Source organism: Triturus cristatus, chromosome 12 (assembly GCF_964204655.1).
Source record: "Triturus cristatus chromosome 12, aTriCri1.1, whole genome shotgun sequence".
In the NCBI taxonomy this organism is placed as follows: Eukaryota; Metazoa; Chordata; class Amphibia; order Caudata; family Salamandridae; genus Triturus; species Triturus cristatus.
This window is the reverse complement of record NC_140595.1, coordinates 832,882,009-832,907,378: the sequence shown is the minus strand read 5'-3', so window position 1 is coordinate 832,907,378 and position 25,370 is coordinate 832,882,009. Positions and strand designations below refer to the sequence as shown.

Below are 25,370 nucleotides of genomic sequence, written 5' to 3'. Positions count from 1 at the left end.
CCCGTTGAGACTACCCTCACCCCCTCCTCCTCATCCACCTCCTCCTCCATCTCCTCCGCCTCCCCCGCCTCCCCTACCTCATCATTCCCCCACACCCTCTCCAGATGAGGATGATGACGATGTCTATGAAGACATAGGGGAGGGGCCCCATGACCAACCCACTGGAGACCCCACTCCTACAGACTCCCCAGACCTCATGGGACGACTACAACATCCCAGACGTCCCGCAGGACGACATTTACTCTTCAAAACCGCCCCGCCCCAGAAGACACTATGGGGTTTAACCAGCTGCTACATAGGACTGCACACTACCACGGAGTTGATCTCCATACAGACCCCGTGGAGGAGGACTTCCTCCTAGACACTTTTGATACCACCCACAGGGCCACTTCCATTCTGCCCATGCTTAAAGGTGTTATCAAACACGCGCCAGAGGTCTTTAAAGACCTGGTCAGAGCCAGGGCCACCAACCCCCGTATCGAAAAGAAATATAAGGCTGCCCCTACAGACCCCACCTACATCAGAGGGCCCGCACCACTAGACTCCCTCGTAGTCTCCACTGCAAGGAAACGTGCAAACTCCCAGGCATCAGGCGAGGCACCACCACCTGATAAAGAGTCCAGACTCCTAGATGCCTCTGGCAAGCGAACAGCATCTCAGGCGGCCAACATATGGCGCATTGCGAACACACAAGTGCTTTTAGCACGATACGACAGGGCGCATTATGATGAGCTAGAAGCAATCATGCCGCAACACCCTGACAAGTACAAGAATAGAGCCAACGAGCTAATCCAGGAGGGAAAAACCATCACCAACACCTCCATACGCTGTGCCCTCGATGTTGCTGATACCGCCTCTAGGGCAATTAACACCAGCGTTCTCCTCCGTAGGCATGCCTGGCTGCACATTTCCGGTTTTAAACCAGAGGTACAGGCTTCCATCCTTAACCACCCCTTTGACCAAGAACATCTCTTTGGCCCAAACGTAGACGTAGCCCTTGAGAAGATGAAGAAAGACACCGATACGGCAAAATCTATGGGAGCCTTACAATCACACCCTCCTAGACGCTCCTTTCGCCGTTCTTCCTTTCGAAGCACATCTAGAGGCTACTCCTCCGACAGCTCTTCTACGTCATATAAAGCCCCTACACAATCCACCTTCACTAGGGGTTACCAGAGAGGTGGCTACAGGGGTAACAACAATAAAGGCAGAGGTAAAACTAATACCTCCCGCTCTGCCTCCACTCCTACCCAATGACTTCCCTTCACTCCCCCAGACCATCCCACTCCAGTCAGGGGCAGACTACAAAATTTCCTTCAATATCTGGGCTACTATCACCTCAGACAAATGGGTGACACAAATAATTCGGTCAGGCTATTGCCTCGAACTAAAATCAATCCCCCCAAACATTCCACCAAAACACCGCCCAATGTCGCAGGAACATTCGTCACTTCTCAAGCAGGAGGTAATCCCCCTCCTACAAAAGAGTGCGATAGAGCCAGTTCCTACCCAACAACAAAATGTGGGAGATTACTCCCTATATTTCCTCATACCAAAAAGGGACGACACTCTAAGGCCCATCCTGGACCTCAGACCCCTAAATCACTATATGCATTCAGACCATTTCCACATGGTCACACTTCAGCAGGTACTTCCCCTGCTCTCCCAAAACGACTTCCTTGCCACCCTAGACCTCAAGGACGCCTATTTCCACATTCCCGTTCACACAGCTCACAGAAAATATCTCAGGTTTGTAGTGGACGGTCAACACTATCAATTCAAAGTGCTCCCATTCGGAGTCACCACAGCACCGCGAGTATTTACCAAGTGCCTAGCGGTCGTGGCAGCACATCTGCGAAGACAACACATACACGTCTTCCCATACCTGGACGACTGGCTAATAAAAGCCAGCTCATTCCACCAGTGTGTACAACACACTCACGCAACTATACACCTACTTTACCAACTGGGCTTCACAGTAAACCACACGAAGTCCCATCCGCAACCGTCCCACATAAAGCAATACCTAGGTGTCACGATAGACACCTCAAGAGCGCTAGCCTACCCCAGTCCTGCCAGGATAGCAAACATTCAGGCCCTACGCACCAAATTTCAGCCAGAACACTCTCTTACAGCTCGAGTGTTCATGCAACTCATAGGAATGATGGCCTCTTGCATATTCATAGTACCTCATGCAAGACTCCAGATGTGTCCTCTCCAAGAATGCTTAGCGCGCCAATGGAACCAGGCCCAGAGTCAACTGACTGATCTGGTGTTGGTAGACGGTCGTGCCCATCGCTCTCTGCAGTGGTGGACCACCAAAAACCTTTCCAAAGGGCGACCGTTCCTGGACCCTGATAGTACTATCCTCAGATAGTACTGACAGCGGACGCATCGCTCTCCGGCTGGGGAGCTCACCTACTACATCACACCATGCAGGGCAGGTGGACACCTCAGCAAACGTTGCTCCACATCAACTATCTGGAGCTACTAGCAATATTCTTAGCACTAAAGGCATTTCAGACAAACATATCAGGCAAGGCCGTCCTAGTCCGCACAGACAACATGACAGCCATGTACTATTTACAAAAACAAGGCGGCACACACTCTGCAGCTCTCTCAACTAGCACAGAGCATATGGAGATGGGACATACCCCAAAAAATCTTCCTCCTAGCCCAACATGTCCCAGGAGTCCAGAACACTATAGCAGATCTGCTGAGCAGACAAACACAACAAATCCACGAGTGGGAACTCCATCCACAAGTTCTTCACCCGTACTTTCAAATGTGGGGGCATCCACAGATAGACCTCTTCGCCACCCACGAAAACGCCAAATGCTCAAGCTTCGCCGCCAGATATCCGCACCCATTGTCCAGAGGCAATGCGATATGGATGAACTGGACAGGCAGATTTGCGTACGCTTTTCCGCCTCTCCCACTCATTCCCTTAGTGGTGCACAAACCACAACAACACTCCCTCACTTTCATCCTAGTAGCTTCAACGCGGGCCAGACAACCGTGGTACATCACACTGCTGGAACTATCTGTAGTACCGCACCAAAAGTTACACCTCTCTCCAAGCCTCTTAACCCAGAACCATGGAGAGATCAGACACCCGGACCCAGCTCAGCTCAACTGTGCGATCTGGCTCCTGAAATCCTAGAATTCGGTTATCTGAATCTTCCTCCTGACTGTATGAATGTCATTAGAGAAGCTAGGCGACCAACCACTAGAGCTTGCTACGCAGCCAAGTGGAAACGTTTTGTGGTCTATTGCCACAACAATAACTTTGATCCCCTAGATGTGTCCATTCAACACATCATAGGCTATTTACTACACCTCCAAAGATGCAATCGAGCCTACACGTCTATTAGACTGCACCTTGCAGCCATAGCAGCTTACCTGCAAAACAGGCAACATCTATCACTCTTTCGAGTACCTGCCATAAAAGTATTCAAGGAAGGCCTTAAAAGAATAATTCCCCCCAGAGTGCCACCCTCACCTGTGTGGAACCTAAATATCGTTCTCACTAGACTAATGGGGCCACCCTTTGAGCCTCTACACAAATGTGAACTTCAATTCCTAACATGGAAAACTGCCTTTCTTGTAGCCATCACTTCCCTCAGAAGGGTCAGTGAAATAGAAGCACTCACCATTCAAGAACCTTTTCTGCAAATGCACCATAACAAGGTTGTTCTCCGTACTAATCCAAAATTCCTCCCTAAAGTAATTTCTCCTTTTCACCTAAACCAATCTGTGGAACTACCTGTATTCTTCTCGCAACCACAAACCGTTGCAGAAAGAGCTCTCCACACATTAGATGTCAAACAAGCCTTACTCTACTACATTGAGAGAACACAAACCTTTTGTAAGACCAAACAACTGTTCGTTTCCTTCTCACCACCACATAAAGGCAACCCCATCTCCAAATCTGGGATAGCTATGTGGATTGTCAAATGCTTTCAGATTTGTTACCACAAAGCAAAATGAACGCTATCTGTTCCCCCTAAAGCCCACTCTACAAGTAGGATAGGGGCTTCCATGGCATTCTTAGGGAACATCCCCTTAGATGATATCTGCAAAGCAGCTACATGGTCAACACCGCACACTTTCACTAAACACTATTGTGTAGATGTGCAGGCTAAGCAACAAGCAAGTGTGGGCCAGGCTGTACTCAAAACATTGTTTCAAACCACTGCAACAAATACTGGTGGTCGCCGCTAGGGATGGGTACTGCTATACAATCTATGCACAGTGTGTAATCTTCAGCTCATATGCCTCGAACGGAATATGCTACTTACCAGTATGCATCTGTTCTTGGCATGTAGAGCTGCAGATCTACACACACCCACCCGCCTCCCCGGCTACCTTTTATCTGTTCCAGTATATCTTATTTAGATACAACATACATGGGCATCTTCACTGTTTATTACTACGCTCCATCATTTCCCAGCTGGCGAAAAACAATCTGAGGATGGAGCCGAAGCCCATGCGCAATACGATCCAAAGGAGGAGTCACATACCTCGTGACTTCCAAAGACTTTCCAAGAGAAAAACAACTGCAACATCCGGGTCCAACACCAGATTGCGATCTATGCGCAGTGTGTAGATCTGCAGCTCTACATGCCAAGAACAGATGCATAGTTGTAAGTAGCATTTGCCTTTTGTTTCCTGGTTAAAACACAATCACACAATCATGTGCAGTATGAGGGTCTCGGCTTCAGCCTATTTCTGAAGCTTTCTTTGCCATCTCCTTATAAGGGGGGCAAAGCTGCTTAGATACAGATGCCTATACTGAAATAAGAAAGACATTTATTACTCTTTCCTTTAGTTCTTTGCAATAATCCTAAAATGGCTGCTCTGATTTGTAAAAAGCACACACTAAAGAAAAACGTTGCGTTCTTTTGTTAAATTTGGAACCATTAAATACTTAAATAAAAGAAGAAAACTCATTACTCTCTGTATTTGAAGCACACCAATATAAAGATATTAGTGTGGCGGCATCCACTCTGTAGTTATAGTTGGGATTCTAGAGATGGGAGTTTATTGGAACAGTTGTCGTCTCCTTAGTTTTGTCGAGGTTGGACTGCTGTAATGCCTTATATGTGGGCATGCAGTAATACTTCTAAAAGAAACTCCAAAGGCTGCAGTTTGCAGCAGTTCGTCTTCTCAAAAACAATCAGAAAACATGAATCAGCCGCCATGGGGCTGGAGGAGCTACATTGGCTCCCTATTAAAAATATTAGCGGCTTTTAATGTGCTCTGCATAGCACATAAAGCGCTTCATGGGACAGGTCCAGAATACAGAAGAAAAGAAATCACCTGGTATTCACCTAGAAGATGTCTTTGGACAGCCGCGTCCAAAACGATGCTGGTTCCTAAAATCAATAATACTTATTAGGGTGGCAGAATTTTTGTTCATGCCAACTCTTTGGTATGGAGTCAAATGCCTTTGCATCTAAGATGTCAGTCTAATCTGTGGCCTTTCAGAAAGCTTTTAAAAATATGTCTATTCTCTTTATCTTAATAATTATTGCAGTTTTGTCCTTTCAGCAGTACTGTCCCTGCAGACGTCTAGTGCCAAGATGCGCGTAGGCATTCGTTGCTCTTTACAAAACAAAATCACATTTTTGACTGATAATTACTTTGCACCCATTTGATGAATCTCCATTAAACTTTGCAGACCTATAGCTTTTTTCTACATCAGTGGATGATGCAAAGATCTGAAAGAGACAGTTAGTTATAGATTCCTTACCTTAGAATTAACCCCGGGTGTCAGACTGGATCTGGAGAAATTTTTCTCTTAGCAGTACCCCTGCATGTCAGTAGGTGGCGTTGATTGACTCCACGTCCGTCGTTAGCGTCATGTTCGCCGAGATTACGTCGCGGAGCCTACTTAGACGCCGCCCCTGCACTCTGACGTCAGTTCTGACACGACTTTCCACACCAGAAGCGCAGAGCTATGCAAGACACTGACCACTGGTGCGCTAAAACTAGGGCCCTGCAAGGGAGTCCTTGTCCTTTGAAGTCAGTTCGCAGAGCGGGTAGGATGGGTGGAGCGGTAAGAACTCTATACCTAACCTATGTCTCTTACAGATACATCGTTACCGAAGGTAAGTAACTTGTTCATCTGAAAGAGACAGATATAGATTCCTTACCTTAGAATAGATACCCCAGCAATACCATCTCCGGAGGACGGTCTGCGAACCAAGTTCACACCAGATGCATGGCTCTGTGCTTCTGGCATAGAAAGTCGTGTCAGAACTGATGTCAGCACGCAGGGGCAGCGTCTAAGTAGTACTTTAAGCCACTCTACTGTACACCAATGAACTCTATGCGACTCCACTCTACCCAACTCCTATATAAGCTATTCTACTGTATGCCACTCCAGTCTAAGCTTTTCTGCTGTACGCCACTCCACCTTATGCCACTCTACTGTACGCCAAAGCACTCTGTCCCACTTAACGCCACTCTATGCTGATCCACTCTGCCACTCCACTCTATTCCACTCCACTCTATTCCACTCCACGCCACTGTATGCCAGTCTGCACTTCACTGTAAGCCACTGAACTATACACTACTCCATTCTGCACAACTCCGCTCTTGCTATTCCACTCTACGCCACTCCTCTCTATGGTACTCCATTTTACGTCAGTCCACTCTGTTTCACTCTATGCCATTTGACTCTATGCCATGCTATTCTACTGTTCATCACTCCACTACATGCCACTCTTCTATACGGCACTCTACACGACTCCAGACTATGCCGCTCCACTGTACTCTATTCTATGTTACTCTCCCTACTTCACTTGACTCTATGCCACTCCATTGTACGCTGTTCCACTGTTTGCCACTCCACTCTATGCTATTGCACTCTACAACACTCAACTGTATACCACTCTGCACCACTCTACGCTATTTGACTCTACGCCACTCCACACTATTCTCCTCTAGGCCACTACAGTCTCACCTGTTCCACTCTGTGCCACTCCACTCTACACTGTTTCATTCTATGCCACTCCACTCAACGCCTTTCCACTGCGTGAGGAAGTGGGGTGTATTTTATGGTGTGGTTATGACCTCACCAAGTAATACACTTGTCAATGCCATCTGATAGACTTCTAGCTGCAGATGCCTTACCTTTGAATTTCCAAGGCATCAGGCGGGGTCCGGAAAGTTTTGCTGAGCAATATCCCTTCTGCGTGCTGTCTGGTGGCTCTTTTCGGCTCCGTGTGACATTGTCGAAGTCGTTAGCATCGGTTATGATGTCGCAGTACCTATGTAGGTGCCACCCAGGCGCGCGGGCGTCAGTTCTTTTCTATCTGCGCCAGGTAAGCGCTTATCCAGGAAGAGCTGCCCTTCTGTCTCTTTTTGACAGGCCGTTTCTCGACTTCTTGTCGAATTCGGCATTTTTTTCCATCTTCGTGTGCGAGAATGTCTTCGAGAGAGACAGGATTCAAGCCGTGCGGTGCCTGCCACTGCATGATGTTGGTTATCGATCCCTGCCTCATCTGTCTCTGGTGTCTCGGGCGTGACCACGATTCGAAGTCATGCTCAGACTGTAGGGCTATGGTTCCGAAGGCCTTGCTGGAGCGGGTTATGAAGCTCCTTGCGGCCCGGCAGTCGACACCGTCCAGCGAGGCTCCACAGAGCTCCCTGTCCTGATTGAAGTAGAGGAGGTTGCGAAAGCGCTCCCGGAGCACAAAGTCCTCTTCTTACCACTCGAGTTCCTCTGGACACTCTGGTAAGAGGCAGAAGTCCAAGCAACTTCATCTTTGCCTCGACTGTCGTTCGTCGACGAAAGTGGTAAGGAGTTCCGATGCTCTAGGCAGGGTTCTGCGGAGCCAGAGCCACAGTCGACTTTACACCTCCCTTTCTTTCCGGGAGCTGGAGCGACCCCCATTCAAATTAAAGAGTTTGAGGCCATGCGCCATGTATTTGATTGGACCGACCCTTCTGGTGAGGCCTCGGGCCCCACAGGGTCAGAAGGGGCACCATCGGATTCAACGCCGTTGGCTCCGAGTGATCCCGGTCAATGCCTTCATGCCATTGCGACCCCCTCTGGTGTCGTACCCGAAGTTGGTGATGCCAGTGCCCATCGGCAGTACCAGCAGCCCCATCCTTATCCCTTTATGACACAGAGCCGGAAGGACGTCGCCCAACGCCAATTGAACCCAGGGGTTCTATGTTGTCGCCTGAACACTTTGAGGATGTGTTAGGCTCAGGAGAGGAATAGGAGGGGTCTATGGACCCTTTGGAACACCAGGATGACTCTGCAGAGCAGTTTGACTGGTATGGAAAACTTGGGGAAGCCAGTGGACTGACCACTTCTCGAGATACTGGCATTCTCTCTCCGCCAACTGTGCCTACGGAGGAGGGGGCATCCTATGTCATGGTGGTTAAAAGGGCAGCAGAGAGCCTTGGACTAGAGCTGCCTTCCATGCAGGTCAGGACTAATCTCCTGACTGAAGTGCTTCAACCTGGGGTTTCCACTTTGGAACGCCTTGTGCCCTTTATTGAAGCGCTAACTGATGTAATTCTAGGCATGTTATCCAAACCTAGCACAGGGGCTTCTGTGAATAGGACAATTGCGTGCCGCCATCACCCAGCTCCAGGCGACCCAAAGTTCCTCAGCCAACACCCCACCCCTGAAAGCTTGGTGGTGCAGGCTTCTACATCCCAGGGCGCGTTTCCTTCTGCCCCTCCGGATAGGGAATCAAAGAGGCTGGATTCATTTGGTAAGAAGATGTTCTCTTCCTCCAGCCTGGTATTGCGGTTGGTGAATACCGCATGCTTATTGGGCCATTTCTCCCACTCCCTTGGGGAGACAGTTGCACAAGTTCTGCCACAAATCCCGGAGGAGGCCTGGGCTGTGCTCTCTCAAGCAGTTAAGAACGGGAGACATGCATCAAAATTCACTATAGGGTGTGGCCTTGATACGATGGATTCGCTGGGCAGATCGATTTCCACGACAGTGGCCTTGAGATGCCACGCCTGGCTTAGGACAGCTGGCTTCTTGGGTGATGTCCAGGCAAATTTGGTGGACATGCCCTTTGATGGAACTAGTCTATTTGGGAAAAAGGCAGAATCGGCCCTAGTGAGGTTCAAGGACTCTCAAGCTAAGGCTAAATCCTTGGGCCTCTCTTCTACACCTCATGGCCAGTTTACCTTTTGCCCCTTTCGTGGCAACGGAAGGGGCGTCCAGTCGCGTCAGCCCCATCGCAGCCACTGTCCTGCGCTGGCTTCCCACGGACGTAGACACGGTTCATTCTGACCTAGAAAGGGGAGCCAGAAGTCATCGGGCACCCTGCCCTCGACAGCTGCAGCCTCCGAGCACCCCTAGTCTGACTCTGCAAGACCACACCACTCCAGTTGGGGGTAGAATCCATCATCACATCACCCGCTGGAGGTCCATAACATCAGACAAGTGGATCTTGCAGATCATTCAGGAGGGCTATTCTCTGCCTTATCTTTCTTTTCCTCCCCATTCTGCCAAATCAGGAACAGCTGGTGGAGGATCATTTACAATTGCTCAAGGAGGAAGTTACAGCTCTCTTGGCCAAGTGAGCTATAGAAAGGGTCCCGGGTTCAGAAGTAGACAGTGGCTGTTATTCCCGCTATTTTCTGATTCCAAAGAAGAACAAAGGGTTGCGACCCATTTTATATCCTCCGACCGTCAATCTCTTCCTCAAGAAGAAGTTCAAGATGCTCGCTCTAGTTCAGGTCTTGTCTGTCCTAGACCAAGAAGACTGGATGGCAGCATTGGATCTGCAGGATTCGTATTTTCAGATCCCCATCTGTTCAAGGTAGGCCATGGTCACTTTGTTTATTGTGCTCCCTTTCAGCCTTACCAGTGCCCATCGGAAGTTCACCAAGGTGATGATGGTGATCACAGCTCATCTATTCAGGTTAGGGATGTCAGTCTTCCCCTACCTCGACGACTGGCTGTTAAAGGCATCCGCGCCCCAGGCTGTCGGCTCCCACCTTCGGACTATGGTGGACCTGTTGCATTCTCTGGGGTTCTCTATAAACATGCCAAAGTCACACCTAACTCCTTCTCAGACGCTTCTTTTCATCTGAGCTGTTCTGGGAGGATAGGCCTGAAACTGCACTGAGTCCAGGATATTCAGGTTGATTCTGATGTTTCAGCCTCTATCCTGGATTTTGGTGAGACTGACTCTGAGGCTGCTGGGCCTCATTGCCTCCTGCATCCTGTTGGTAAAACATGCCAGGTGGCGTATGCGGACTCTGCAGTTGGACTTGAAGTTCCAGTGGGCACAGCATTGGTGAAATCTCACTGACATGGTCCAGATCTCGGAAGGAACTGCGAAAGAAATGCAGTGGTGGTCGACGAACCGTGATTAGCTCCCTTCCCCAACCAGATCTCACAGTTGTGACAAATGCCTCACTTCTGGGATGGGGCGGCCATCTGGGAGCGGTGGGGCTCCACATCAATTTGTTGGAGCTTCAAGCGATTCTAATGGCATTGAAAGCATTTCTTCCCTCTGTCAGGGGGAAGTTAGTGCAGGTGTTAACGGACAAACACCTCCGCCATGTGATACTGCAACAAGCAGGGCGGGGTGGGGTCGTGGACCCTTTGTCTAGAGGCCCTGCTTTTCTGGACATGGCTGGAACAGCAGGGCACAACCCTGGTGGTTCAACACCAGGCAGGTTCTCTGAATGCCAGGGCGGACAAACTCAGCCATCGATGCCTAGCGGATCATGAATGGCGTCTCCAGACAGAGGTGGCGCAAGGTCTCTTTCAGCAGTGGGGAGAACCTTGGTTAGATTTGTTCGCCTCCAAAGAGAACGTGCAGTGTCAGCAATACTGCGTGATGGAGTTTCGAAGGCGGCTATCGCTTGGCAACACCTTTTGTTGCGAGTGGAGCTCAGGCCTGCTGTACGCCTTTCCGCCCATACCACTCCTACCCAAGGTTCTGAAGAAGATCAGGCGTGACCGGGCCCAAGTGATCCTTGTGGCTCTGGACTGGGCAAGGAGAGTCTGGTATCCAGAGCATCTGAAGATGAGCATCGATCTTCCGATCAGGCTTCCCCTTCGCAGCGGCAGGGGAGGGTTCTCCACCCGAACCGATCAACTCTTTGCCTCTGTGCGTGGAGATTGAGTGGGGGAAGTTGATTGGCTTTTGGCTTTTCCTCCAGAAGTATGTAACGTTATTTTGGCGGGCAGGCGGCCCTCTACTAAGACGGTATATGCCTGTTGTTGGCAGAAATGTGTATTGTACTGTACAGAAATGTCTATTGACCATCTTTCTGCTTCTCTTTCCACTGTTCTTTTTTCATTCTAACCCTTGCCCAATAGGGCTTTGCTTTGGGAACTCTCAAGGGTTATCTTTCTGCTCTGTCTGCTTTTTAGCAGCTGCCAGAACAGCCCTCTCTCTTTAGGTCTCCAATTGTACATAGGTTTCTAAAAGGGCTGGCTCACTTGTTTCCACCCACACCCTTTGTTATGCCGTAGTGAGACCTTAATTTGGTCCTCAGTTAACTCAGTTCGACCCTTTACACAACTGTCCCCTCCGGCTGCTTAACATCAAGACAGCCTTTTTAGTCGCGATTACATCTGCCCGGAGGGTGAGTTTCAGGTGTGATCTTGCACATCTCCCTACATGAGGTCTTTTCCGGGCAAAGTGGTGCTTCGCACCCGTGCTTCATTCTTGCAAAAGGTTGTGACCTCATGCCATCTGGGTCAATCCATCATGATGCCCACCTTCTTTGCTCCCCTGCATACCTCTAAGGAAAAGGAGCATTTCCACCGCCTGGACCCAAAAAGAGCTTTGTTGTTCTACTTTGACCACACAAAAGAGTTCCGGGTTGACGACCAACTCTTTGTGGGATACGTGGGAGCAAAGAAGGGAAGGGCAGTGCAGAAAAGGACCATCTCTCGCGGGGTTGTTCTCTGCATTAAGATCTGATATGCCCTGGCCAAGAAACAGCCCCCTGAGGGATTAAGGGCCCATTCCACATGGGGAAATGATGCGACTATGGCTTGGCTCTGGGTTTCCCAGTCCTTGACATCTGCCAGGCGGCAACATGGGCATCCTTGCACACGTTTGCCGAGTACTACTGCCTGGGCAGTCTGGTCCGCATAGACGGACATTTGGAGCGTTCGGTCATGCACGACCTCCTAGTATAAGGTTGTGGTCTGCAACCCACCGCCGGAATAGTATGGCTTGGGTATCTAATTCAAAGGTAAGGACTCTGCAGCTAGAAGTCTCTATCAGATGAACACGTTACGGATTATCTGGTAGAGAGACTATCTAGCTGTAGATTACTTACAGCCCCACCCATGCCTCCCCGATTTGTGGACTAATGTTGTAGGGCTAGGGTTATTCCCCTTTTCAGGGCACTAGTTGTGCACACAACTACGTCAGTTACTTCGTGGCTGTGAGCTTCTGGCATGAAAAAAAACAAAATGTACCGACGTCTGTGTGCCGCCTATATAGGTACCGCGATGTCATAACCGACGCAGTCAATGTCACGCAGTGCCAAATGGAGTCTCCCGACGGAGCGCGCAAGGGGTATTGCTCAGCAAAAGTTTCTGGATCCATCCTGATGCCTGGGAAATTCAAAGGTAAGGAATCTGCAGCTAGATGGTCTCTACCAGATAATACGTTACCGAAGGTAAGTAACTTGTTCTTTAGGTCCAGTAGGTTTTGTTTGTAAAACCCTCAGGTCAACACTGGATAGCTGTGGCACTGAGCATCCAGGCTTACACAAAGGAACAAGTATAACGCATTTAAACAGCCCCAAAACAATTGTAGAAGAAATCAACACAATACTCAAAAAATCCGAAACCAATTTATAAAAATAGACTTAATTTTTATAAGAATTTAGACACTAGAATGAAAAAGGTCCACCGGAGAGTTCCAAAGGTATAGATTCATAAGCAATAATAAATAAAAGCAATTGCACTCAACCGCGAACAAGCCTTGGCAAAGTCAAAGAATTGGACGCTTGATAACGTTTTCAAGGTAAACTTGGGTATGTGTCAATGTAGTCGATTAGAATTATTGGGGTGGCCACCTCCAGCAGGGAGCTAGTCAGGGGGACCGCCAAGGTCCTCAAGAACAGTTTCCTCCACAGAAGAAGCAATTCTCCATCAGTTCCAGGCACTTTATCAGCATCGCAATGGATTCCTATGGAGTAGTCCTGATGCAAGGAATAAAGAATGCTGAAGATGGTCTAAGGATGCTGTGGATGCGATGGGTTTATGGGGTCTTCCTGCAGAAATTCCTTGGTCCTCGAAGATGGTGAGGGGCCCTGATTGCAGGGTCGATGTCCCACTTAGTCCTGTCCAGTCTTGAAGTCCAGTCGCCTTTTGTCGCCGTCACTAACCCATTCTTCCGGGGTCAATAACTTGCATTGTGATGGGCTCAGCAACTGTCAGACAGCACTCCCGGGTTCAGAAAACTTAGTTGCAACTCTGTGCTTTGGGTCTTGGTCCTTGGTGCTGCACTGCAGTGTTGGTTGCGGCTGGAAGACTTTGTGCTACCAACCTGCCCCCGCAGGCTTCATCAGCTTTTGTGTCCCTGTACTAGAAACAGGAGGCCAGTCAGCTGGCCCTTGGCGTTCTCTTGGCTTGACTGGGCTCTGCAGACAGCTTCTCTATGAGCAGGACACAGCAGACACAGTCCCTGTCTTCGCTAGCCAACAGGGGCAGCAGGTGCAGTCTCTGTCGGGGCACCCTCTTTTTGCAGTTCCCTCACTGCCATGTTTACTTCAGTCTTTCTTCAAAGTAGGTCGAGATCTAAGTGCCAGGGTGCCCCCTTTATGCTTGGAAAGTGCCCATAGTGCATGATGCGGTTCGTAGCTAATGGGCTACCAGGTTCCCTCCCACCAGGGGGCCACTTGCGGGAAGTGTGGCATCTGGCTATCCCAGGATGCACGATTCTGCCCACTCAACATGGAGAGACCCCTCTCGCAACACTCAGCACCCTAGCCCAGCCCCTGAGGTGTGGCTACCAAGGGGCTACACACCTCTGGAAAAACTGGTTTGACAACTGGCTTCTCTCCTCACCTCTCCTCTCCCCAGTGCCAGCCTGTCTGCTTCAACAATAGAATGCCCCTCCCTTAAGGGTTACCCATCTGCCCTTCAAAGTGGCCTCTCCTTTTAAGATCGCCTTTTGGCCTGAAACCTCTGTGGCTTCCTGCAGCAAGGAGGTAACACCTCTCTCCCATGCAGCCCCCTATTGTGGCCTTTCGTGGGAGTTGTTAGCATGTCTCCCCAGGAAGGCAGATTGTTTTTTTCCGCCATCAGGTTCGGATGTGATTTGCTACGCTCCGGGTCGACATCGGTTTCGAATGTGGTGCTAGGTTCCCACACACAGACTTGTACAAGGTTTGTAATTTCTGCCTCTCCCCGGAGCACGGAGACAGAAACTGCGAGGCCTGTGCATCGTTCATGTCGAAGAAAACCATCCATGATCGTCAGGCTCGATGTCACGAAATGTCTCGCGGAAGCAGCTCGATTCCAGACCTCTTTGGAGCAGATCTTAATGTCCAGCCGGAGCAACAAGGTGATGAAGACGACATCTCCGCCGACGACTCCGACGCCGAAGAGGAGACAATCACCCCGGCTCAGCTGTCCGTGAGTACCGAAACCCCTCTCCTAAAACCCAAATCTAAGGCTTCGGTAGCGCGCTCGGGTCGACATAGACAGCATGTTTCAGACGTCCCTCCCTCAGGCCCGGCCATGAAACTTAAAGACAAGCCTTCTGGCTCGAGCCAGCCGCATTCTGGTGCCGAAAAGTCACCTTCGGCACCGAAGCACAAGACCAAAGATGTGCCACGTCCTGCTTCGTCGGCAACGAAGACAGCCCAGACGCCGAAAACCTCGGCGTCGAAACATACCAAAGACAAACAGTCGGAGCCGAAAAAATCGCCGGAGCCGAAAAAAGTCTTGGAGCCACAAACTCCTAGAAAACCTAAGGAGCCCAAGCAAAAAGCCTCAGAGACTCCGTCCAAAGAACATTCTAACCCAAAATCTTCGGCACAGAAAAAAGACATTTTACCCTCACAGTTTCTACCTGACTTTTCGGATCCAAAACAAAAAACTCTTTTTATCGATCCAGAGACTGGCAAAGTCATCGCCAAACCTCCAAAAAAGAGAAAACTGGACACTTCAGAGGAACCTGAAATACCTGTGAAGCGAAATGAGATGAGTACTAACACCTCTCCACCTCCTTCTCCTCCTCCAGCTGATCCAAATCTTTTAATTTCTCCACCTCACTCCCCACAACAGACTTTTTCACCTCAAACACCAGATGATGAGGATACAGATAGGGGTGGAAATATAGATCGAGATGGGGATAATGATGATCATATCATCCCACACGAAGTAGTCCCTTGGGATGACTACAGCACAGATCCCGACCCACTTAATTACCCAGACCTCTAGTCATCTAGGCCATCACCACCTGATGACAATATTGGGTTTGCGCAACTAATCAATAGGGCTGCCCAATACCACGGGGTACAGTTAGAATCTGATCCCTTCGAGGAAGATTTTTTACTTGAAACTTTTGCACCCTCGCAAAAATCCACGCACACCCTGCCAATGTTAAAGGGCATGCTCAAACATGCTCCAGAAGTGTTTAAAGACCCTGTCAGGGCCAGAATTCTCAACACCAGGGTAGACAAAACATATAAGGCAGCTCCCAATGACCCAATTTACATTAAAGGCCAAGTCCCTTTAGATTCTCTTGTGGTATCTAATGCACGCAAGAGGGCAAACTCGCAAAGTACAGGCAACACTCCCCTGCCTGATAAAGAGTCCAAACTAATAGACGCATCTGGTAAACGTATTGCGTCACAGGTTGCGAATCATTGGCGGATTGCCAATGCCCAAGCTTTATTGGCCAAGTACGACAGGGCGCACTATGATGAGCTTGAAAAGCTCATGCAACACCTTCCTGGCCAGTACAAACAAAAAGCTAACAACCTTATACAAGAGGGGAAATTGATCACAAACACCTCAATTAAAGGTGCGCTCTTCGCAGCTGATACCACATCTCGTGCCATTAACTCTAGTGTTTTATTGCGCAGGCACACTTGACTCCGGATTCAAACAAGAGGTGCAATCGGCTATTCTTAATCAGCCCTTTGATCAAGAGCATCTTTTCGGGCCCTCAGTTGACACATCTTTAGAAAAGATGAAAAAAGATACGGACACTGCTAAGTCCATGGGGGCCTTACGAATCCCTTCTCCTAAAGGTTCTTTTCGCCGCTCCTTTTACAGGGCTGGCTCCAAAACCATTGGCTCAGAACATCCCTCTTCTGCTTATAAGAGCCCCACTCAAACGTAGACATTGTAAGTGCAGTAATGCCATAAAGAGTATATGGTGTGGGACTTTGTCATTACGAACTCCACAGCACCATAATGGCTTTACAGAAAACTGAGAAGTTAGGTATCAAATTACTCAGCACATTAAACCCACACTGATGCCAGTGTGGGATTTAATGAAAAACGCACTCAGAGGGCATCTTAGAGATGTCCCCTGAAAAACAACCTAAGTCTAGTGTCCTTGATGAGTGGCTGCTCGCCAGCTGCCACCACCAGACATGTTTCTAGACTCCTTGATCGAGAGCCTGCTGCTCTCGGGGGACTGAAATAATGCACATCCTGGGACAAGGTGCCAAACCTCCTCCCCCAGGATGGGCAGGGTCCACGAACGGGAAGCTTCAAAGGTTTGACGCCTTTGTGAGCTACCCCAGCCATTTGCTGCTTCCGGCTCTGTGCACACTATACCTTACTTTGGTATAGTATATACAGAGCCAACTTCCTACAGCCATCGTCCTTCTTTTTAGTGAAAAAATACAGAAGATACAACAGCATAACAACCCCTCCAAGACTGCTTCATCTCCTACACCCACTCCCCCGATAAGAATCCTGCAATGGTCGTCCTTCAAATCACTATCTCTTGCAGACCAACATACTCCACTCCCTCAAAGCCATTTCTTATGAAGATGTCTAACCCTCATCCTTCACCAAAGCTTCTCCGGGGACGTTCACCTACCCCTACTTACCATTGTCAATGTCTTCTTCAATTAAGTTGAGTGACGGTGGTGGTCACGGCTCATCTTCACAGGCTATATACATATATTTCTGTATCTTGATGACTAGCTGCTCAAGGCGGGCTTGTCATAGTATGTCACAGACCACCCCGTGACAACTTCTAGGCTTTAATCTCCTTGGGGTTTTCCATAAAAGAGCTATAGTCCCATCTGAGCCCTAAGCCGAGGGTTTCCTTTGTAAGGCCTTTCCTGGACACATTAGCGTTGCAAACCTTTCCAACACCTCAGCAAGGCCAGGGCATTCAGGATGTGATCCCAGTGTTTTGAATGGACATTCCCAGATCTTGAAAGAGATGATTCTGGACCTCATAGGGTGTCAGACAAGTGCCAACCTGACAATTGGAAGGCCAATGTGTCTTCCCTAACTAGGATGTCACAGTTGTAACAGATGCATGGTTTACTATGATGGGGAGGCCATATTGGGGAGGAGGATATCTGGGGCTTCTGGTCTCAAGTGGAGAGCCAACTCCACATTACCCTTCTGGAGCTTAGGGTGATCTTCAAAGGAAATCAGATTCAGGAGGTCCTAATGCACAACATGATTCCCAGGTGACTTTGCAACAAGGAGGGCAGAATGGGAGTAGGTTCCTGTATCCTGTGCCAGGAAGCTCTACGTATCGGCAGGTGATTGGACCAGCAAAGTATTATTTGGGAAGCCAGCCCCCTAGCCAGGTCTCTGAACTCCAGAGCACATGTTGGCTAGTGGACTACGAGCAGCGCCTATATCCCGTGGTGGCATAGGGCATCTTCAGTCAGTGGGGCATAGCCTTGCTAGATCTATTTACCACTATCGACAACATGCATTGTCACAGCTTCTACTCTCTTAAGTTTACCACAAAGTGGCCAAATAGGCAAAGTTCAGTGCTACATGATCCTGTTTCCAGGAGCAGGATAAAAATGCCCTAACTGTGTATGGTGAGGCATGATAGGATACAAGAAAGTAGTGAGTTTTTTAGTCTGCTAGTCAGTGCTTATTACTAATGAAGATTTACCTGGAAGAGTATTAGAATTACTGGTAAGTAACTTTTCCTTCTGGCAGAAATTAAATCTTCTGCAGATTCCTCAAACTTGCCCAAGCCCCCTTGCCACCGTCTCTCAAGATGGCTATGAAATTAATTTTGCAGGTTTGTTTTGCCATCTTCACACTTAGCCTCTGAGTAAATGAAGATAGCGTGGGCTGGATCGGACATTACCGACTCCTGTGGTTCCTAATACCTACACCTAATATGTGGTGCTCACACGGCACTGCAAGAGTGATGCTGAATTATATATGCCTGGTTCCTTTCTGAACTCGTTCCCTGTTGGGCACCTGGAAATGGTTCCAGATAAGGATTCTGGGAGTGGATCATATCCATCAAGAACAGCATTACTAAAAAGTAAGTAACATTTTTTCACTTGTTTATAGAGTACACTAAACTGATGTTGGAAACATGTTTTGTAGTCTTTTTAAGTAGCCTTGATTCATTAAATGCCATTTTTTGTGTGTTCAATTTTTATCATACTTGTCCGCCAGTCCTAAGGCCAATTTCATGGTCTAGTTCATAATGATTGATATTACTGTTCATTCGTTTGTTATGCCTCCCTTATCCTCTTTTTCAAGAGGCTCATGATTCTGATCCTCTATCTCACCCTTCTTCACTATCACGGCCCTCACCGGGCCTTATTGAGTGTCTCTTAATATCACAGCATTGTAGTGTTTGTATTCCTTTTCTCACTGCTCTCTCCTAGGAATAGAAGAATGTGAGTCACACCCATTAAAAATGTTTTCTTGACACACGTTTGTAAAACATTTTGAAACAGAAGTATCCCATGTGTAAATTGCTAAGAACATGAAAGTGAATTTCTTCCACAAATTACTTTATTTTTTAATCTTGTTTAGTATGCAGACTCTGACAGTGGAGATGACTCTGATAAACGCTCATGTGAAGAGAGTTGGCGTCTAATCTCATCCCTTCGAGAGAAGCTGCCAGCAAATAAAGTTCAAACCATTGTTAAAAAATGTGGGCTTCCCAGCAGTGGCAAGAAACGAGAGCCCATCCGGGTCTACCAGATACCTCAGCGACGCCGCATCAGCAAGGACCCCAAGTGGGTGACCATGGCAGACCTAAAAATGCAGGCTGTGAAGGAGATCTGTTACGAGGTTGCCCTGAATGACTTCAAGCACACCAAGCAAGAAATTGAGGCCATGTCCATTGTCAAGATGAAGGAGCTCTGCCGTATGTATGGGAAGAAAGACCCCAACGAGAAGGACACTTGGCGGGCAGTTTCTAGAGATGTCTGGGACACAGTAGGAGTCGGGGAGGACAGAGGGGAGGAGGGAGAGGGAAAGAGCAAAACTGGTGTCCATGACCTGCGGGCCCACATCGACAAATTGACAGACATCCTGCAAGAAGTGAAATTACAGAACAACATGAAGGATGAAGAGATTAAGTCTCTCAGAGACCGCATGATGAAGATGGAGAGGGTGATTCCAGTCCCACAGGTAAGACATGCTGGTCAGATTAACCACTTGCTCTGGCGAGGCCTTGCATCATGTCAGAAACTGAGTTGACTTTCAGTATTATGACTTCCCAGTGAACTTCCAAACTCTGGTTTAAAGTGGCTTCAGGTGTTGTGTCAGAATATCTTCTGTGGCACAGGATTTATTAGAAATGGTACGCATTCTGGTTTACTAACACTAGAGCAGCATTTTTTGGCTTATGAATAGATTTATTTAAACTTTTACTTGTAGAACATCGGGTATAGATATCCCATTTCAACAGGCTAAGGATGTACCTTTGTGTTCTATATGAAGAATATGGGACAGAACAGGTAAGAAAAGTATTCAGTAAGGCCAATTGTAGGTTATTTGTGGTTTCTTGAAGACACCTGCAAGGATTTGTGGCATAAATGTGTTTCTTGCATCTGTAGCAGTCAATACACTTGCTCCTGCCATCTAGTGTTGAGCTACAGTGACTCCTACTATTACTGGTAATGTGCATGGGCATCAGCTCCATCATTAGATTTTTTCCTCCATTGGGTTCAGACGTGTCCCCACCAAGCTCCAGGTTGACGCTTCACAGTGATAGACTTCGGACCTGTTGGGATTCTCCAGACCTGTTGGCTAAACAATCCATGGTACAGCACTGTTTCAATATTGTTGTGGTCCCTGTCGGGTTCGGCAACCAAGATCTACCCAACACCCTGCCCCTGACGCTTGCCCTTTTTGGGGCCTACTTGGTCATCTTCTTTGCCGAGAATGTTCCATCAGAGATGGAAAGGACTCTAAAACTACCCACAGTGTTGAGCAAAGTTTTCCTAGACAGACCACCTCCACCAAGTTTTCAACCTTTGTCTGTCCACAGAGCATGACGCGCTCTCCTGCTCTGCCTGCCTCACCTTCCGCTCAAAGAACACACTACGTTATCATTGCGATTGACACCTCGCTCAATGACCCATTGCACAGCGGCAAAAAGATGACTCCCCAACATCTTCGAGGGTCGAGACGTCAAGGAGATACTACAGCCGGGGCCTCTGGTTTTCAGCCCAGCTCCCACTGCGAATCAGAAACAAGGAACTCAGACCCTTAAGGTCCAACCGAAGAAATCAACCGTGAGTTAGTCATCCTGCTCGACATCGAGCTGAGGCTGAGCACCACCCTCGAGGGTGTCAGACATCAAGCCCAAAAATCCAGCATCAGGCTTCCAGTCCACCACTGCCTAAGGGCCATGCTCGGCACCGAAAACACACCTCAGGTCCAATGTCAAGTCAGCCTCTGGCGATGAAACCGCCACAAAAGACCTGGCCCCTGACACAGACGGCACCAGCATCAAAGACACACTCGAGGCCATCTTGAGTGACGAAGACTCCATAGGAGCCCAAACCTTCCTCTGCACGCCAAACCAGCTTCGGCGCCAAAGCTCCTGGTGCTGACATCTCCGTCCTCCCCTGCATTAAGGAATCAAGAGCAGCCTATTCTGCAGGGCCTTGAAGAGGTGCTCAGTGCCTGGCAAAAACGGATCCTTATCCACCCACAAGTTGGAAGGAAACTCACCCAGCCCCCACCAAATATTCAAGCCCTTTTCCTTTTAAGAGGAAATTGACTTTTGAAGAGGCTCTTGACCTGGAACCTGAATTATCGGCTAAGACCTAAAGGCTCCAGGATCAGGGCACTAGACCTAAATTTCCTTGTCCCCGTCTTCCTCATCTTCCTCCTTCCCATGCTCCTCTTCCACCCTCTCCCCTCCTCCCATCATTACCTCAGCCAGAAGGAGCCTCTCTGTCTGAATCACCAGAGGGTTCCTCACATTCTTCCATTGGGGCGGTGACTCCATGCTACCCACTAGATCCCAATTTCGCTCTATTTGACTCCCAGCCACACGACCTGTGCGACGAGTATGATGTCGACCCATTTAGAGATACTGTTCCAGACCTATAACCTGCTAAACTATTCCCGCCAGATGACGCTACCTCATACCATGAAGTTCTGCATCAAGCTTCCACCTTTCACAAGGTGGAGATGCATAAAGTCCAGGAGGATGAGGACTTCCTCACTGTCCTCCTCTCAGTGCTCCTTACAATTCCTCCCTATGCAAAACCGATTGCTCAAGCCTGCTCCTGAGGATTCAAGGGCCGGTTAAAGCCAGGGTGATTGCCCCCAGGGTGAATAAGAAATATAAACCCTTACACCCAGACCTTCCATGCATCAAAGGACAACTCTCCAGACTCTTGTGGTTCATACGGCCTGTAAAAGTGCCAGTGCCCAAGGTACTGCGATGCACCACCACCAGACAAGGAGGGCAGGTAAGCGGGTTGCCGCTCAGTGTGCAACCCATTGGCAAATCGCCATCCTCGTCAGCCTGCTCTCCAGGTATGATTAGGCACACTGGGACAAGATGGAGGAGCTGCTCCGGCACCTCCCGGAGCAGTACAAAAAACGTGGCCACAGGATCGATCACCCACTGTCAGTGTGCCGTTGACGCCACTAGCGTCCTTATTCACCGCCATGCCGGACTGCATGTCTCTGGCTTCATGTCAGAGGTACCGCAGCGTTTGCTCAAACTGCCTTTCAATGGGGCTTTTCCAACCACAGGTTTACCTGATGCTTGCGAAAAAAAGACACATACTAAGAAGGCTATGGGATCTCTTCAAACGCCTTCTCCCCAGGGTTCCTTTCAGAGGACCCAGTGCAGAGGGGAAGCCAAAATCATCTCGCCCGAAGCCACTTCCTCCTATTGGAGGTCGCAGCAAGAGTGGACCCTTTTCATGGGGCTACACAAAGGGAGGTTATAGGGGGAACAACTCTCGAGGTAGAGGAAAAGGTGGAGCGGCTAAGGGAGCTGCCAAGTAGTAACTAACCAGATCCCCTCCTCGCCCCCTCACAATCCCATTACACTTGTTGGGGGAAGATTCCAGGGGTTTCAGCCACTGTGGCATGAGATCAACTCATATCAATGGGTCCTCTCCATCATAGGGCAGGGTTGTTGCTTAAAACTCACTGCAAAACCACTAAGCATCCCTTCACACAAGCACACCCTATCCCCAGAACATCAGCGCCTTCTCCAAGAAGAAATAGAGAGACTCATTCTCAAGGGGCCATAGAGCTCGTGCCACCACACACATGCGGAAGAAGAGTGTACTCCCTGTACTTGCTTTTATCAAAGAAGGATGGGGCGCTCTGGTCCATGCTCTACCTCTGGCCTCTCAACGCATGCATCCTCTCAGATCACTTTCACATGGTCAAGGGATGTCATCCCTCTACTGCATGCAAGGCAGCTTTGTGACTGCACTCAACGTGAAGGATGCCTCCTTTCACATCCCCATCCTCCTGCACAACGATGGTACCACCAGTTTGTGGTAAGTGCCAGAATTTTCGGTTCAAAGTGCTGCTCTTTGGGGTCACCACAGCCCTCATAGTGCTCACAAAGTGTCTTGCCGTGGTAGCCTCTCATCTTAAGAGGAGCAACCTTAACTCGCTCAAACGAACTTCAGTGCCTGGATCATACTCAGGCCATCATAGCCCCATAGTGCACTCTAGGGTTTACCGTCAACAAGGTAAAGTCTCATCTTCAGCCGCTTCAGGTTATGCCCTTCTTAGTGGCAGTCACCGTAAAAGCTTATCCCAGCTAAGCAAGGGTCCTAGCTTTCCAGTCATTACTGCTCCTTTTTCAGGCAGATCACCAAATAACATTAAGGACGGGCATGCACATCCTCAGAAAGATGGCCTCCTGTATTGCCATATTTCCCCATGCCATGTTACACATGCTCCCATTGCAGGTGTGTCTACCTGCACTGTGGTCACAGCGGAGGGTCACTGGGAGGTTCTAGTGTTCATATGGGCCCGCCCCCATCGCTCTCTGCAGTGGTGGAACAGCAACAATCTGTTTCGAGGCCAGTACTTTCTCGACCCAGTACTTCAAGTGTCCATCACAATGGACGCTTTCTACATCTGGTGGGTGCACATTTACAAGACTCAACCTTTCAGCACATGTGGACACACCACTAACTAGTTTTCCGCATCAACTACCTGTAGCTACTGGCTATCCAGTTAGCAGTCAAAACTTTCTTCAGACACACCCAATACCAAGTGGTCCTCATCCGCACAAACAGGACTGCCGTGGATAACCTCCAGAAACAGGGAGGCACGCACTCGCAACAGTAGTCAGTGTTGCTCAGGGGATGTGGATGTGGGCACTTCGTAAAATGTGGGGGGAAGTCCAGCACTGCCTCCTCTTTAACCGTGATTTAACTATTACTGTTGTGATGATCCCCTTTTTATAAAGACATACTTTGTCACCATTATGCGTGCATTGCTTATCTAATGCCTGCCAAGCACGTATATTGACCATGTGAAGGCCAGGTTGTAATCACCTGGACATAAGCAAGCACAGCAATTTTTAGATATACCGTCAATTATATCAGTGTTACAACACTTTTTAAGGCTTTTTCCATAAAGTGTTTTAATTTTAAACACAATGTTTAAACCGAATTTTTAACATATACTTCATTCAATTGTACATTGCACATTCCGCTTTTGTGTCAATATACCACCATGTTTCTATACGAAATGATATCCAATCAAATTTTTGCAAACATAATTTCACAAATAAATTGATTTCTTGGTCTTCGCCCAATGCATTTCGGGACGACCTAGTCCCTTCGTCAGGGGCAATATCTGTAGAAAAAACATACGTATACATTGCATCAGCGAAAAACGCTTTTTATGTGTTCGATTCACACAGCACTGTTAAAGTCAGTCTAATGTTGCTAACATCACCCTCAAAGTGAGTCCTATTCCGTAACTCCATGTTTTTATGTCGCTAAAACCAACCGGTTCATAAGTCACCGAATCCCAGTGCCAAACACCTGAACACTGTGAAACTCACGTCGATGAGCGTGAGGCAGTCTTAAGATTGATTAAGCCTGTTAAAACCAAGAGGGGAACACGATTACCTGAATCCCATCATTATAGGAATACTCATCAAGTAACCACAAAGGAATGCATCGTACCTTATTGTTACGAAGGCACGGCTTCCTGAACATACGCTAACGCCAAGACATCAATCTTCGTATCACTGCTAGACACAGTCTGATCAAGACTCGCGTTCTCCATTGAAATTTTCTCTTTCCAACTATTCTGCAAAACGTAAATGGCACCTTTTATAAAAAACGAAGCCAAGCGCGTAATGAGAGCATAATCTCAGCCTTAAACTATTCCTTACCCGTATGTGGAGTACACCGCTCACTATTTCAACCGCCAGTCAGTCCGTAAACCGGCAGTTCCTAGATTACAACTAAATAACTCCACGCGCGAGTTATCGCAAGATTACGCGACTCTGCCGCGATAATACGAATCTAAATTGCCGCCATTTTGAAATGGCCAATCTTTATTACAACCGAATTATCACCAATACTATTCACCGTCTGTGGGCAGTGTCAGTCGGTAAAACTGTCATTTAGCTGTGATTGACTGAACATACTGAAAGTTCCTAACTTTTCTGCATACAAGAATGATATTTAAACCAGAACATATTTAGTTACTCAAACTCAATTGACATTTCTACTTGTGTACTGTTAGGTTTATAAAAAACAAGACATCTCAAATTTATCATTGCGCCCCTTGGGTAACAGAGAATTTAACCTTTTTATCTGAAAAGCTTCTCTTTGTAGGAGCCTTTTAGCATTGTCAACCCCCTCCTGTTTAGGTATTTGTTCAATGACCTGAAATTTCAATTGGACAATACTATGTCTCTTTCCTTCCCAGTGTTTTGCTACACTAGAGTTTTAAATGTTGTTCCTAA

At 48.3% G+C, this 25,370-nt stretch overlaps 1 protein-coding gene across 2 annotated transcripts in view; it reads left to right on the top strand.

Annotated features, from left to right (window-relative positions):
• The window catches only part of KIF1C (kinesin family member 1C), a 949,797-nt gene that overhangs the window by 919,679 nt on the left and 4,748 nt on the right, over positions 1-25,370 (top strand). For both annotated transcript variants that reach the window (XM_085638138.1, XM_085638139.1), the window contains exon 21: positions 18,971-19,573. In XM_085638138.1, the coding sequence (XP_085494264.1) occupies positions 18,971-19,573 (603 nt within the window). The remainder of the gene's footprint in view (positions 1-18,970; positions 19,574-25,370) is intronic.